This window comes from Rhea pennata, chromosome 8 (genome assembly GCF_028389875.1).
Source record: "Rhea pennata isolate bPtePen1 chromosome 8, bPtePen1.pri, whole genome shotgun sequence".
Lineage (NCBI taxonomy): Eukaryota > Metazoa > Chordata > Aves > Rheiformes > Rheidae > Rhea > Rhea pennata.
In genome coordinates this window covers 16885435-16898876 of record NC_084670.1, presented here as the reverse complement: position 1 = coordinate 16898876, position 13442 = coordinate 16885435, and the positions used below count along the sequence as shown (strand labels likewise).

General features: G+C 37.5%; 1 protein-coding gene across 1 annotated transcript in view; it reads left to right on the top strand.

Annotated features, from left to right (window-relative positions):
• Window positions 1-12290, top strand: part of ZNHIT6 (zinc finger HIT-type containing 6) — a 32299-nt gene extending 20009 nt beyond the window's left edge. The window contains exons 9-10 of the mRNA XM_062581549.1: window positions 6704-6828; window positions 12132-12290. Of these exons, the coding sequence (XP_062437533.1) occupies window positions 6704-6828; window positions 12132-12217 (211 nt within the window). The 3' untranslated portion in view covers window positions 12218-12290. The remainder of the gene's footprint in view (window positions 1-6703; window positions 6829-12131) is intronic.
• The last annotated feature ends 1152 nt before the right edge of the window (window positions 12291-13442 follow it).

Sequence of the window (13442 nt, the reverse complement as noted above, 5' to 3'; positions counted from 1 at the left end):
GTGACATTCAGTTTTTCTCCTCTCTTATGATTATGCCAGTAATTTACATGTCTTGATTTTCCTGCATTTTGAGGGAACCGGGCATCAACAGCTTTTACTTGTACTAAAAATGCCACTAGTACTGTTGCAGTTTTTGAAACTTCAAGAATTCATCTTCAGTAGTCAACTCACTCTCTTTGGTGACTTTTCCTTTCTGAAATTGCATATTCTCTTTAGACCTTTTGTCCGTCATTGACCCTTTAGGCTGTTTTGTGTATCATTCCTGTAGTAGCCTCACATGATTTTGGTATACCTTTTTTGGTGATAGCTACACTATCAGATTTTTATACCTGGGCCTTTGAGCAATTTATGAAGCTACCTGGCAAATTCATTTATAAAGCACCACTTTGAATCCATGATGCACTTGGATTGTAATGTCTTTACTTGCTGCTGGATTGTATGATTATTTCTCATTATGTCTTATAGAGATGGGTAAAATATTTGCTTTCTTGAAATTCAGTATCAGTTCTTTGTTCTTTGAACCAAATTTTACTGAATCCAAGAAACTGACATTTGCTGTTTTCACATTTTCCTTCTGGACTTGTTTTGTCACGTTTTCTCCCATAAGGAAAGATTCAGAATAGTTTGTCCTTCAGTTAGTCTTTTAGATCATTTTTATGCATCCTGAGTCGTTTTAGCACTTCAATCTTAATGCTCTGTCCACCAAATTGTTGCAGCAGATGCCTTATCTGCTTTTTATTTTTCACCGTCAACTGATTTATTTTTCCATGATTGTCTTCAAACAACTTCTGCTGTGTTTTTCTCTTTGAGCAATTGCCTCATTCTTGAGAGGTTTAAACAAGGACAACCTTTATACTTCTAGGATGACATACTTGTATTCTTATTTTGCTTATCTCTTTTCTTTCCATTAACTATCCTGTGTATTTTTTGTGATAAAAGTGAACAACTTGCTGAATGCTCCTAGCCAGACATTATTGTATCTGATAACTTAGGTGACAGTTAGTGCCCCTTCTTTCTTCACTTGGCTGTTATTTTGCTCTTCCCAGGATGTTTTAACTCTGAAATATGTTTGTATGAAGAGCGGGGATTTGGAGGGAGGGATTGTTCTTTTCTTTTTCTTTTTTCTTTTTTTTTTTTTTTTTTTTTTTTGTTTCCTTCTTTTTTGGGGTTTTTTTAATCCACTTTAAAATTCAGTTTTCAACAGTTTTCAGATTTTCCTAGAGGAAGGGCCTCTTATGGCCTATAGAAAAAAGCAGCAGCTGTGGATTGATATAGCTTCTTTTAATAGAGTCTTTGTTTAAAAATGATCTTTGGCTCAAATACAGCAGGGAAAAGGAATAGCATCATGATATTCTTTACGTTTGGAAATGCATTTATAATATGCATATATGCATAATGGAAATGCATTAAATGCAGATATGTAGAATGCATTCTACATATGTTGCTATAGCTTGGAGATGGTGATAAGATGCTTTCCTAGTAAGCTGGCTACTTTTCTTTCTGTGAGGTGGACTTCTACCTGAGGTTAGTCTGTAGACGTTGCTGTTTTAACTCTATGAAGCTCTGTCTTGTTGATGCTTAGTATTTTGGATTCAATCCCTGCATGCCGCTGCCATTATGCAGGTGTGCAGCTAAGGGAGTAGAACACTAATAAGGAAGACCTGCTCTGTAAATAACTTTTCTTTATCCTGATGAGTTTAATTTTCATAATACTTTTTTTTCTTAATTGATTCTGAGCAAGATTTGTGGGCCAAATAAGATAATAAGAGAAGAGTCTCTGTCGTAATTTTGCCTTTTTTTTTCTCTCTCTGAACACTTCCTGCTGTGCTGTAATGAAGGTATTAATGAAGTTAATGAAGACAGGGGTCTGACTTAAACCTTACCTCCACTTTTTTTTTTTAAACTTACTGAATTTTCTAATTCTCCCATATATAGACTAACAAAATTGTTCCAAATTTTAAAAAATGTTAAAATTCTAGGGACAAAGCTAAATACAAAAATTGTACATCATTAAGTATGTGTAATACATTATGTTCATTTTCTGAAATACAACTTTCATATCTAATTCAAAAGTGCATTTCACTACTTCCATATTCACCAAATCATAACCACACGAAGAGGTTATTCACTACTTAGGAATGAAAGTCCATCTGTTAGTTATTATCCTTGCTGTGCTACAGCGCTTCAGAATGAGTGCTTGGAAGAGACTTTGCAAGTGTTGTACCCAACCTTTGCTCTCTTCAAGGCAAACGTAGATGTCTAGAAAAGGCTACACTCCTTTTGGGGCGGGTGGAGGGGTAATCCTTTTTCTTCCCATTAGTTGATGGGAGATTGGTGATGAGTTTTTAGCATTAGGCCTGAAACAGATTGCATGAAGTCCTATGTTCTATCTGAGTTATGCCAAAAAATACCTTAATGTTTCCACTCAGTTCTAGGAAGAAGAAAAATCTTTGCTTAAAATATGACTAAGGGCTTTATTTGATAGCTATCACTAGAAAATTTTGAACATTATTATACAAACATATGTATTTTAGTAATACATGGAGTGACTTAGATGCTTAAAACCAGTTTGCTCTGTTTTCAGTGAGTAAAAGATCAAATTGAAGAAATAACATGTTTACAGTTTATCTTTAATTCCAGATTGCAAGGTTTTTTTTTTTACTATTAAAATCGTAGTTCCTGTAGATGACATTCAGGAAAACCTGCTCTTAGCAGGGAATTTCCTGCTGTCTGAATTCGTGGAGACAAGTTACGCCACTGAGATGATAGCCATAGGCTCCATTTGGGGGTTTGTTGTCATGCAGTGACCTAATATAGCATTCCTGTCTGTGGGAGACAGATTAGGAGACTGAATTTTTGAATTCCTGGAAGGTAGTGGAGTAACTATAGATACTGAAACTATCCTTTGCAGAAACTCATAAATGCTAGCAAAAGTGCAGAGTCGAGTTAAATTCAGCATTTTGTGGAAGGTAACAAAGTGATTCACAGAGCAGATATATCTGTAAAAGATTATATAAGAACTCATGCAGGATTGCTGAATCTTGTTAAAGTTTTTTAATTGTCACAGTTTTGGTAGGTTTTTAAATTGCCTACTTGCAGGCAAAATTTTACTTATTTTTTGTCCTTTAAGAAGCAGTTATTGTTGTTTCATACCAACTGAAGTCAAAAGCTGTTGTCTGCCAAGATTGTCTCTTTGGTCCTTATAAATGGAATCTTCTAAGAAAAAAATCCAGGCCCATTTCTTTGAGACATTGCTTGGGGAAAGAAAATAATCAAGGAGGCTTATCAGAAGGGGGTGTAGAATGGTGAAACTGTGGGAATGTATGGAAGGGACTGAAAAAATATGTGGGAAGTTAAGTGGCAGGGCAGGAAGACTGTTTCATGAAGAGTGCAAGGAGAAGTCCCACTGGCTGTTGCAACTGAGAAGCCATTGGAGGCAAGGCAGGAAGAAAGTGCTTTAGATACCAGAATGTGGAGGCTTATCTCCAGTAGTATGTTTTAACTATGAGTTATTAAAAAAAAATGTGTTGTTAATTTCTTTCCAAATTTACACTTCAGGGATGTGATTGAGCACATCTGGGTTCAAAGGCAGTTGCTGCTTGTTGACATGCGTGGTCAGTGGCAGGCAGTAATTTAAGATGGGCAGTGGGAGAGAGGAAAAAGCAGTGGGATGGTTAAAGGGAGGTGTGAAGATGAAGCAGTAAGGGAATGGTTTTGTGACTATGGTCAGTTCATTTGAGGGCCTGGAACTTATCTTGTGTCCCAGTCCATTTTATCATAAAGGGCTGAAGGAGCTCATTTGGGATGATAGCCTTGGTTAAGTTGGTTCTTGTGAGAGGCCCTGGGGTGCAGAAGGGTCACAGAGTGAAAGGACAGACTTATGTTGGTTGTCATTCGTTTTAACCGGCTGTTTGAATAGGACTGTGCACTGAAGGAAGGGTCTGGGAAGGGCTGCAGTTGGTTCTTACTGAGCAGCCCAGGCAACCTGGCAGTGCTGCAGGGCCAGCAGGTAAAACTGGTGGTGGAAGAATACCTCCTCGTGATCTGATCCTGCTTCTCCCTGCCCCAGCCTTAGTGACGCCTGCCCACCATGGAGCTGCTTCTCGGCAAATGCATGGGAGAAGAACCTGTGTGCAGCATTACCAGCCTCATGTATTCAGCTCCTCGTGGTGCATGATCAGTTCAGGAAGTCAGGAGACTTGTAAAAATCCATTTCATGTAATTTTTCAGATTCATTCTTTTCAGCTTTCCTCCAAAATGACTAAACTCTTTCATAAGTAAAAAATTGAATTTGTGTGTAAAATTAGGGTTCTGGAAAAGCCTTATAAGGCTGTCTTCTGGCCAGAGGTCTGTGTTGTTAACTCAGTGTATGTGACTTTTATCTACACCTGGGAGAAATTTTGGGAGGTTTTATCAGGACAAAGTCTTCCAGAGAGAACCTGAGAAAATCAGTCTTGTTCAGAAGCCATCCTGTATTTTTCTTTAGAACTGAGAGACAGGTATTAGTTTTCCACTGAGATCTTTTAAGTATGTGCAGTCAAGGAAAAGACTGGCAGGTGGATTACCAGAAGACCTCAAGCTGCACTTGGATATGATGTAGAGAGTATGGTAGACTGAGGTCTTTTGGATAGAGTAGGCAGTAACAGGGAAGTTTCAAAGAGAAATATTAAGCTCCATTGTTATATTCTCCATGAAGTTTACAGCCCAGATTATGCACTAAAATTTTGGATGTTTTCTCTGTCACTGTGAACCAATAAAATTTACTTAAAAAACAGAAAAGATAAAGCTGTGACTCGGTGATCTAACACATCAGTAATTTACTATCATAAAATAGTTTTAAGTACAAATGTTTTATCTTATGCCAAGCTGGACGCTAAAGATGTTTTGTCTAAAACATGAGATAATGGAAAGTGTATTGTGGCATGTGAATTACTTTAGCCTCTTGGTGGTAAATGTTTGCTTAACCAGAAAAGAATGTGTGGAGGTCTTTGCCAAAGGAAAGGTATTGCCATACTTTGCATTTAGAGTACTGTAAATAAAGCAGTAAATATGTTTCTGCTCATGTGTGTTAATCCACAAGTTATGAATGCATTCATTCAATAAGAAATGTAATATACTGTTATCCCTTTTAAAGGGTTTCAGTAAGAACAGGTCATAATTACTTTGGGTTGAGAGAAACATGAAACCAAATATTTTCATGATGATTGAAGTTGAATATGAGAGAGAAATAGTTTTTGCTCAAACTAACTTTTCCTTAAATCCCAGGAACTCAAATCTTGTTTTACCTTCAATATTCTTCTTGTCCGCTAACTCCTCTGATGTACTGTTCTTAATTACACATTCCCGTAAATCAAAGTATGTAATTTCCTTCACCCGTCCAGTGTATTTTTTGGCAAAAGAAAACCCGACTGCATAACATGTAAATGATCAGAGAAGGAAGAGCAGCTATGAGAAATACTTCACTTATTACCCAGAGCATGTTTTATTTTTGAACTTCATGTGCTTTTAACTGATGCAGTAGCTTAGTAGTAATTAAATAATCCTGATTACAGAAAGAATCGCGTAACTCAGATTGCAATGTAATAATATCAGAGCATTTGTTGGATGCTGTAAGTATATCAAGTGAAAGCAACGGGGTTGTCTTTTAGAGGGCTTTGAAATACTGTTTCCTTTTCCCAAAAAACTACATCCAGGTTTTTTGTTAGAGAGTTGGGAGAGAGTATTACTGTTATAAGATATAATTGTGGAGAATATGCTCAGTTTAGTTTTTATTACTGTGGCATAATTTGTTACATAACTGACTTCACCCTCTAGGGTAAAGAGGAGCCCTTATATGGGAAAGGGCTGCTCGTCCAAGACCTGTGCCTCTTGTAGCACGCACAAATATGTGGAGTTTTCTGCAAGGAATTTTTTGCAGATGATGCTGGGAGCAGAGATTTGCTTGGGCATAAACAGGAATATTGTACCATCTTTTAGAAACAATTGCCATAATGGGGATCAGTGTTGTCTGTTTTAAGTATGCAAGCCATTACTGCACAGAGCTCTAAGTGCTTCCAGTGTGCGTTTGTTTTGATAGTCATTTAGCTCTGTTTTTAATTTTGACTTTCCAATAAATCATTGATAATCCATAAGCAAACGTGATAAACTAAGATACACTACTAACCATGTAAATTAAACTTGTAGTATGAAAACCCTTGAGCATGAAAAATTACAAACGTGTATTAAGTGTATATACTAAGGGTGACTGGTCGGAAAAACAAGTAGAGCACTCAGTCTTATATTAATTTAGAATCTGATTTTCATAAATGGGAAAAGAAAGCCCAACTGCATAACATATAAATGATCAGAGAAAGAAGAGCTGCCATAGGAAATACTTTTATGTATGTGTATATACACATTTTGATGTCCATATCTGCTTTTGGTAAAGATATCTATTAAGAACTCTTAAAACATTTCAGCCCATAGAAAGATGGGAATTTCGTTCTTCTCATGTTCTTAGGCTTAGACGTTAAGAAGGTTAAAAAAAACTTGGTGTAGTTGGATGATAGGACTGGATATTTAATCTGATTCATAAGATAGTTCTTCTGAACATGATATCATCTGAAAATCTTGTGAATTTCCAGAAACTTTTTTTTTTAAGAAAGTATTCATTATGTCCTTGGTAGTATTAAAATCTAAAGTAAACTTTCCTGTTATTTTTAAGGTACAATGAACTGGATGCCAGTAGAAGCCTCCTAGACAATTTGAAAGACAAAGTAATAATTGAGTACCCAACGTTATTTGTGGTCTTGAAAACACTGAAGAATGACATGGTGGTTCTTGGCCAAGGTAAGCATATATTTATTTCCTGTTATGCTATGCTTAGATATTTTAGTTGGATAAACAATAATTAAGGATACACCCATTATTAATGCTGGGAATGTACAGTATGTCTTGTATTTCCCTCTAAATGTAAAAGATCACTATAAAAAAGCTGTTGTGAATGCTCTGTCTTAGATCTACTGGTTAATGGCTTATGAACACAAGCTGTATTGTATGTATTTGTCCTAAATTTGTTTAGTAGGGCTTGTTCCATTTTAATATAATTTTAGCCACACGGTAAAATAATTCTTCAGAATTGTGCCAAGTTTTATATTGAGCAAAGTTTGACAGAGTTGGTTGTTTCTGAAAAGTCAAGCTCTCTGGGGAAGATCAAGATAAGCCTACAGATAATAATAGCCTACAGATAATAAGCCTACAGATCACAAAATGAAATGATTTTTTGTGATTTCCCAGCATAACTTCTAACACTGGACAGATGATTTTGAATTACAAGCTAGCCATTAACAATCGTAATGATGAAGTGACTTTGCAGTTGGGTTGAAAACACTACATTATCTTTGAAAAGTACTCCTTTGGGAGAAAACTTTGTTTTGGAGATAACTTAGCAAAGAGTTGAAGTCTAGTAGGAGTTATTTTAGTTTTGAAGTTCATTTCCATCCTTTTCCCCACTATGAAGACTTCATGTCCCAGCTTCATTTTTTGCAGCTGCTGATAGAAGAGGCAGTTTAACTAATCACTGTAGTTGTCCAGTTGCATCATTTGCAGCGATGGGCAAGTCTGATGTTTACAAATTTCTGAGAAGAAGGTGTGAACATTCTTGCAGTGGAAATTTCCTTGCAAAAACTGGATCATGGCTCTGTACGTATTTAATTAGATTGAATAAATGTGATGCTGAGAATATTGTACTAGTGATATCAAAATTCCACAGATTTTGGCTGTTTTGGCTAGATTATACCAAGTAATGCACCAGAGCAGTCTGCTCTCAGAGAAACAGAGTGAGAACATTTCTTGCCCTACATGTTGCAAGAGCTCCTGAGAGTGAAACACTCTGCCCAAGGATTGGAAGAGGTCTTGTGTGAGAAACTAGATCTGCTGATATTCACACTAGACATGCATGTAGATTTACTGGAGGACAAGGACACTAGATACCTTCAGTTTATCCATTATTTCTTGAGCTAGGGCCTTTGCTTGTCAGTAGTCAGCCCTTCCCCTGTGGTTTAGATGCCAGGAGGGGATTACGATTGACTCATAAACTGAATTTGAATAGGGTGGCTGTCATTATTGTCTGCTGAACTAGTAGGGAAGTTGCCCTTTTAAGGGTATAGATTCAAACAGGTGTTGATTGAACAACTGTATTTTGAAATCCTGCTTCTGCAGTGCATAGTGGGTTCCAGAAGAAAGCAGGGCAGGAGGGTGAAGGAGGAAAGTGCTGATGTAGCAGGGGACATGCCAATAGCTCCATCACAGCACATGGCTGGTGCCGATCTTCAAGACTGACTTTCCTCTGTTGCAGAGATCACTCAGCAGTCATCCCTGAAGCTAGTATTCAGGGAACACTGGCAGCTGTTTCAGGTTTAGGGACTCATTAATCTTTTTAATCCTTTTTTTTTTTTTGCAGCTGTTTCTATAGAACCTGTAAAAATCAAGAGCATAGTTCCCTGTTACAGGATGTTGAGTATGACATAGCAAAAGATTAGAACTAGCAGAGAAAAATAATTGTGATTAAAATTGTGAAAATCATGTTATTTTTGTACATCCTTTTACTTAACATATTAGCATTTACTTCAGCCTTGAGTTTGAATTGTGCACTTTTTCGTGGAGCTTTTTCTGTTAGCATGGGAGTAAGCATGTAAGCACAGTAACTGAGGAATGGAAAGAGAAATACTCATTTAGAGAGGGAGGATGAAACCCACTTAAAATCAGATTGTCTTCTCTAAATCTGTATGCAGTCATGTATGAAAATGAACTGAAGGCTCCAGAAAAACGGAAATAAAATATTTAAAATAGTTGCACTTGCAATTATTTATATACATAGCTGTAGACACTGTTTATTTAAATATTTACAGCACATTTAAATGCAAAATAGGGATATTTATATAGTATAGAATATTATCAACTTTTCATTTGTATACAGTAAGTATTGATTCAGCCAGACCTTCTGCTGTCCAAAAAACTCTTTTGTGCCTGCTCACATTACCAGGAGTTAGGCATTCACTTATGCTCTTGTGAAGGGATGAAATATTTTGTTCAATGTTAAGCATTAAAATCTTCTCCTTCCTTATTTAATATTTGCTATAAGCTAGTTTTAACACTCAAGCAGTAATTTTGGAAAGTAAGAAGCCAAATATCTCTATGGAAATACATAATGAAAAAAAAAAAAAAAGCCTTCTCAGTCTCTCATCTTTCTTCCCATTGCCAAAGCACCTGTTTGTCTTTTTTTCTCCATAAAGCTTGAGTTTAAATGGTAAAATTAAATTGTTTGTTTTTTAAAAATATAATTTTAGTGAAAGGATAGGTGTGTGTTTGTTTTACTAAGAGATGAACAGGCATTTTACACCTGAAAAAGTTGCTTTAACAAGAGCAGTTATATACTTGATGTTTCCAGTAAAACAATAATACATACTCTTAAATGATAAGAAAAAAATGAGTAACTAGTGAGCTGCAAGACATAGAGCATCACATTTTTATATAAACTTTTTATCTTATAAATATTAAGGGTGTTGAATGTGTATTTGTAATCTTTCCCTCTTCTGTGATTCTTATGATCTTCTGTATGAGCACTGAGTCCTTAACTATGTATTTATGCATTGAGTATAGACTGTATTTTGCAACAAGCATACTCTTTTCTGGTACTGAATTTTCCAAGTTTCCAGTACTCCACAGAATCAGCAAAAGCATGTTCAGAACACGAATATAAAAATAAGAGGTGTTTTCTGTTGTTCTTGTTGTACCACTAGAAGACAAAAAGTCACTTTTGGAGCCTTTTGTAGAAGTGTACTGCAAGCACTGTGTTCTTCCTTTGAGTTTCACCATTGGAATAAAGGAGAAAGAGCAATATTTGTTAGCTGTTTTCAGAGATGCTTGGCGAGGGGAAATCTGGACTTCACCTCCTGACCGTCCAGGGAGAAGTGTGTTGTAACCAGAGAGGTTCTTAAGCCTGCTTCTGTCTCCCAAGCAGTGGCTGTTCTGCCCGGCATCTTGTGTTAGTCGCCATCCAGGTTCTTCACCAGCTGTATCCATCCCATGCTCCTTCCTAAGCCACCCTGCTCTAGATTACTCTGTCTCTGCCAATATTGCCCTTCCTTTCTGCCTCCCTTCCCTTCTCGGGGTTCCCGGAGGGCTGCATGTCCCTGGCTGCCGGCCCAGCCGAGCTCTCCGCCGCAGCCGTGTGCCGCAGTTTGGGTAACTGGACTTCGGGCACGCGGGCTAGCGCAGCCCCTGTCAGTGCTGGGCTCTGTTTTCAGAGGGGTTTATGCAGGCTAGAACGTGTGTAGTGCAGACAAAAATGAATGAGGAATTTAACTGCTAAAATGATATTTCTTTACGCAATAATCTCAGATCTACCCTTTCCCCAGGAAGAGGCTGGCTGATGAGAGCCTAGTTTTCATAGCCGCAGCAGCAGGCATGAGCTTGGCAGAGATGACCATTACCCTTGTATTTCAGGTTAGCACTCCCAGAGGCGGAGGGGAGCTAGAGCTGAGAAGGCGCTAGAATTAATGAAGACAAAGTCTATTTTTCCTGTCCTTGTTCTCAGAAATGACTGAAGTATTTTGTCTGAAACAGAAAAAAAACAAAAACAAACAAAAAAAAAGATTGAGGAAGGTAACTGGCACTGGAAAATTAAACCTGATGCTTAAGTTTTACATGAGCAGTAAACTGCAGACAGTTCTATGATGAGAGGGACTGGGTGATTTTAACTTATAGGCAATGCTGTCAAACCTATTACAAATACACTATATTTGAGAGAAGGCAATCTATAATTCCTATTAAATAAAACATACTGTAGCAGACTAAACTAAAGCTAAAATTTGTCTGTTGAGCTTCTTTGTGAGTCAGAAGATTACCAAATTCTTTTATGTGATGTCTTGATGCTTGACTTGCTGAAAGCAAAAAATACAGGTGCTCTGCTTTCAGCATGCGAGGTCAGTCATGGCTGAAGTCAATAGGGGATTACAGAAGTTTTTACAGGGTTTAGGGGCAAAAATAATCCTCACTTCATGCATTACTCAGTACATCTCTGACATATAAATGTTAATTGATTATACACTAGATTTAATGTAGACAAAATGTGACCTCGGATGTTTCTGGGTGAAATGCTTCTATTTTCTTGAACAAATTCCATTGCAACTGTACAGGTGCACATTGTGTCCCATGCATTATCCACGTTTGCCAGCCATAGAAGTTATCTGGACAAGAGAGTACCTCATCAGCTCCCGTTTGGTAATGGTTCCTGAATGGAGCATCTGACACCAAATGCTCAAAAATTTCTTTAAATTCATAGGCAGATCAAACACTTGAAAATAGCAGTGTGAATAGCGTGTGTCTCATGGGCCTACATTGCTGTAGTTTATTTTTGTATCGCTTATGTGCGAGTGCCACAGAGCAGTGGCATGTGGTGACCTCACCACAAGATGACGGGTTGGTGCTCATTAAGGCAGGAGTCGCGGGCTGAAGACCCGTTTGGGAAATGAGTGCTGCACAACATGATACCAAGGGAACACAACAGCCTGTCCTAACACCCAAGTTATTGTGAAGCTTTAACCTCATCAGCTTTAGGTCATGGATTCATGCAGCTTGATACCAGCTTTGGGATGCTGGAACATGTTAAAGGAGCACATATGTGCCTCATCTTGGTTTTCATTTTCATTTAGTATTTCTCAATAGCTCACCATCTTAAAATGCTAACAAAACTTCAAATAACTTGTAATTCATTACATTTGTAAAATATGTATGTGACAACCTGGAAAATGACATTTGAAAATGAACAAAGGCAACAATTTGAAATTTTCAGGGCCCAAAGAGGAAGAGTTTTGTATTGCTTAACTGCTTGACTGAAAGACCAAGATTTAAAAAAATAAATCCTAAATATTGCCTTGCTTTCTCCTTCAACTGCGAGGTCCTACACAGGGCCGTATCCTGTGTACGAAACTGTTCGTATCTTATTAAATGGTTATCCTCGAGGAAGCTGTGATTAAAAGGAAGAAGATAGGGAACGCTGCTTCTGTTTCATGAGCAAACTGGAAAGAGGGAAAACAGCAGTGCTGGAACTAATGGCTTGTTTTTGTTTTGTTTGTATCCTACACCCCCAGATGCCAGTGAATCTGCTGATGACTCAAGCAATGAAAGTTCATCCCTTTCATCTGAGGAAGAAGGGGAAATTCGGGAGAGTTCATGACAGTTCTTTTGAGAGAAGAGGGTGGGATGCGCCTTTTATATTTTTTTTATTTAATTAAATCTTTTTTATATAACTGAGTTCTTTGATGTTTAGTTTGGTATGCTTTACTAAGAGAGCACTTCCAAACTGCCTGTCTAATTTTGGATTTTGTAATGCATATTTAGGTATGTAAAGAGATAGGGATTGTTGGTTCCAGAAGATCTGATACTCTTGTTGTATTGCACACTTTTGTGTATTTATCTTTAAAAAACAGAGTAACCTAAATTTAAAGCTTCCAGGCTAGCTTCCACAATATATTTTTCTTTATCTTAAAATTTCAGTGTCTTATTTCTGAGTTTAAATATCTCGTAATATTTGTATGCATATTGACATGTGGATTTATGAGTCATAATGCTTAAATTCCTTTAAAAATCCTGTGTTTTTTCAGACAAGTTTTCTTTTAGAGTATTTCTTACCATGCTGAACTGGTGCAGATGTTCTTAGTTTACTGTTGATTTTAATCTTCTGTGGTGACATTTTGGGTGCTTGGTGCAGTATTGTTTTTTCTTACTTGGTTGCATCCTGATTTCCATGCTAATCAAGGGACACGATCGAGGCATGTTTTCTGGCTGGCATGCTGCTGTATGTTTGATCTTCCAGCCTGATGTTCCAGATTCATGTAGATCTAAGAATCAACACAAATGAATACATAGAGTTTCCCTAATGTGCGTATATTGGACAGTGCTTATGTTGTGCACCTTATTTTATTAGTTTATCTACTGAAGTCAGATGCTGCAAATATGTACTGGAATATCAACCTGAACTTACCTAATTCAAAACAAATAAACCTTAAAAAATCATGTATCATACCATCCGCTGACAAGAGAAGTCTGTTGTTAACTTCTGTGGCAATGTTTTAAGATCCCAGATTACCTGTCACCATATCTAGGTCCCTCATGTCTGTGGGATCTTTTAGAGAATGAGAAGAAGTGACAGAGAGCAAGGTGTGCTGCAAGCAGTGTTAGATGGGTAGGGCCCCCTGCACCGAGTAGTTCTCAGAAATCAGCGTAGGCGTGGGTCTGTCTGCTCAGAGCTGTTTTGGGATCAGTTTGCAGGGGTTTTTGTGGTTCATCTGGGGTCTCGCCGCAAGTCAGCGTTTGTAAACTTAAGCACATGGTCATTTAGTAAACAGCTCTGTGGGTTTAAGTTGTTGCCATCATTGCTACCGCAGTCTGTCCGGCTCCTG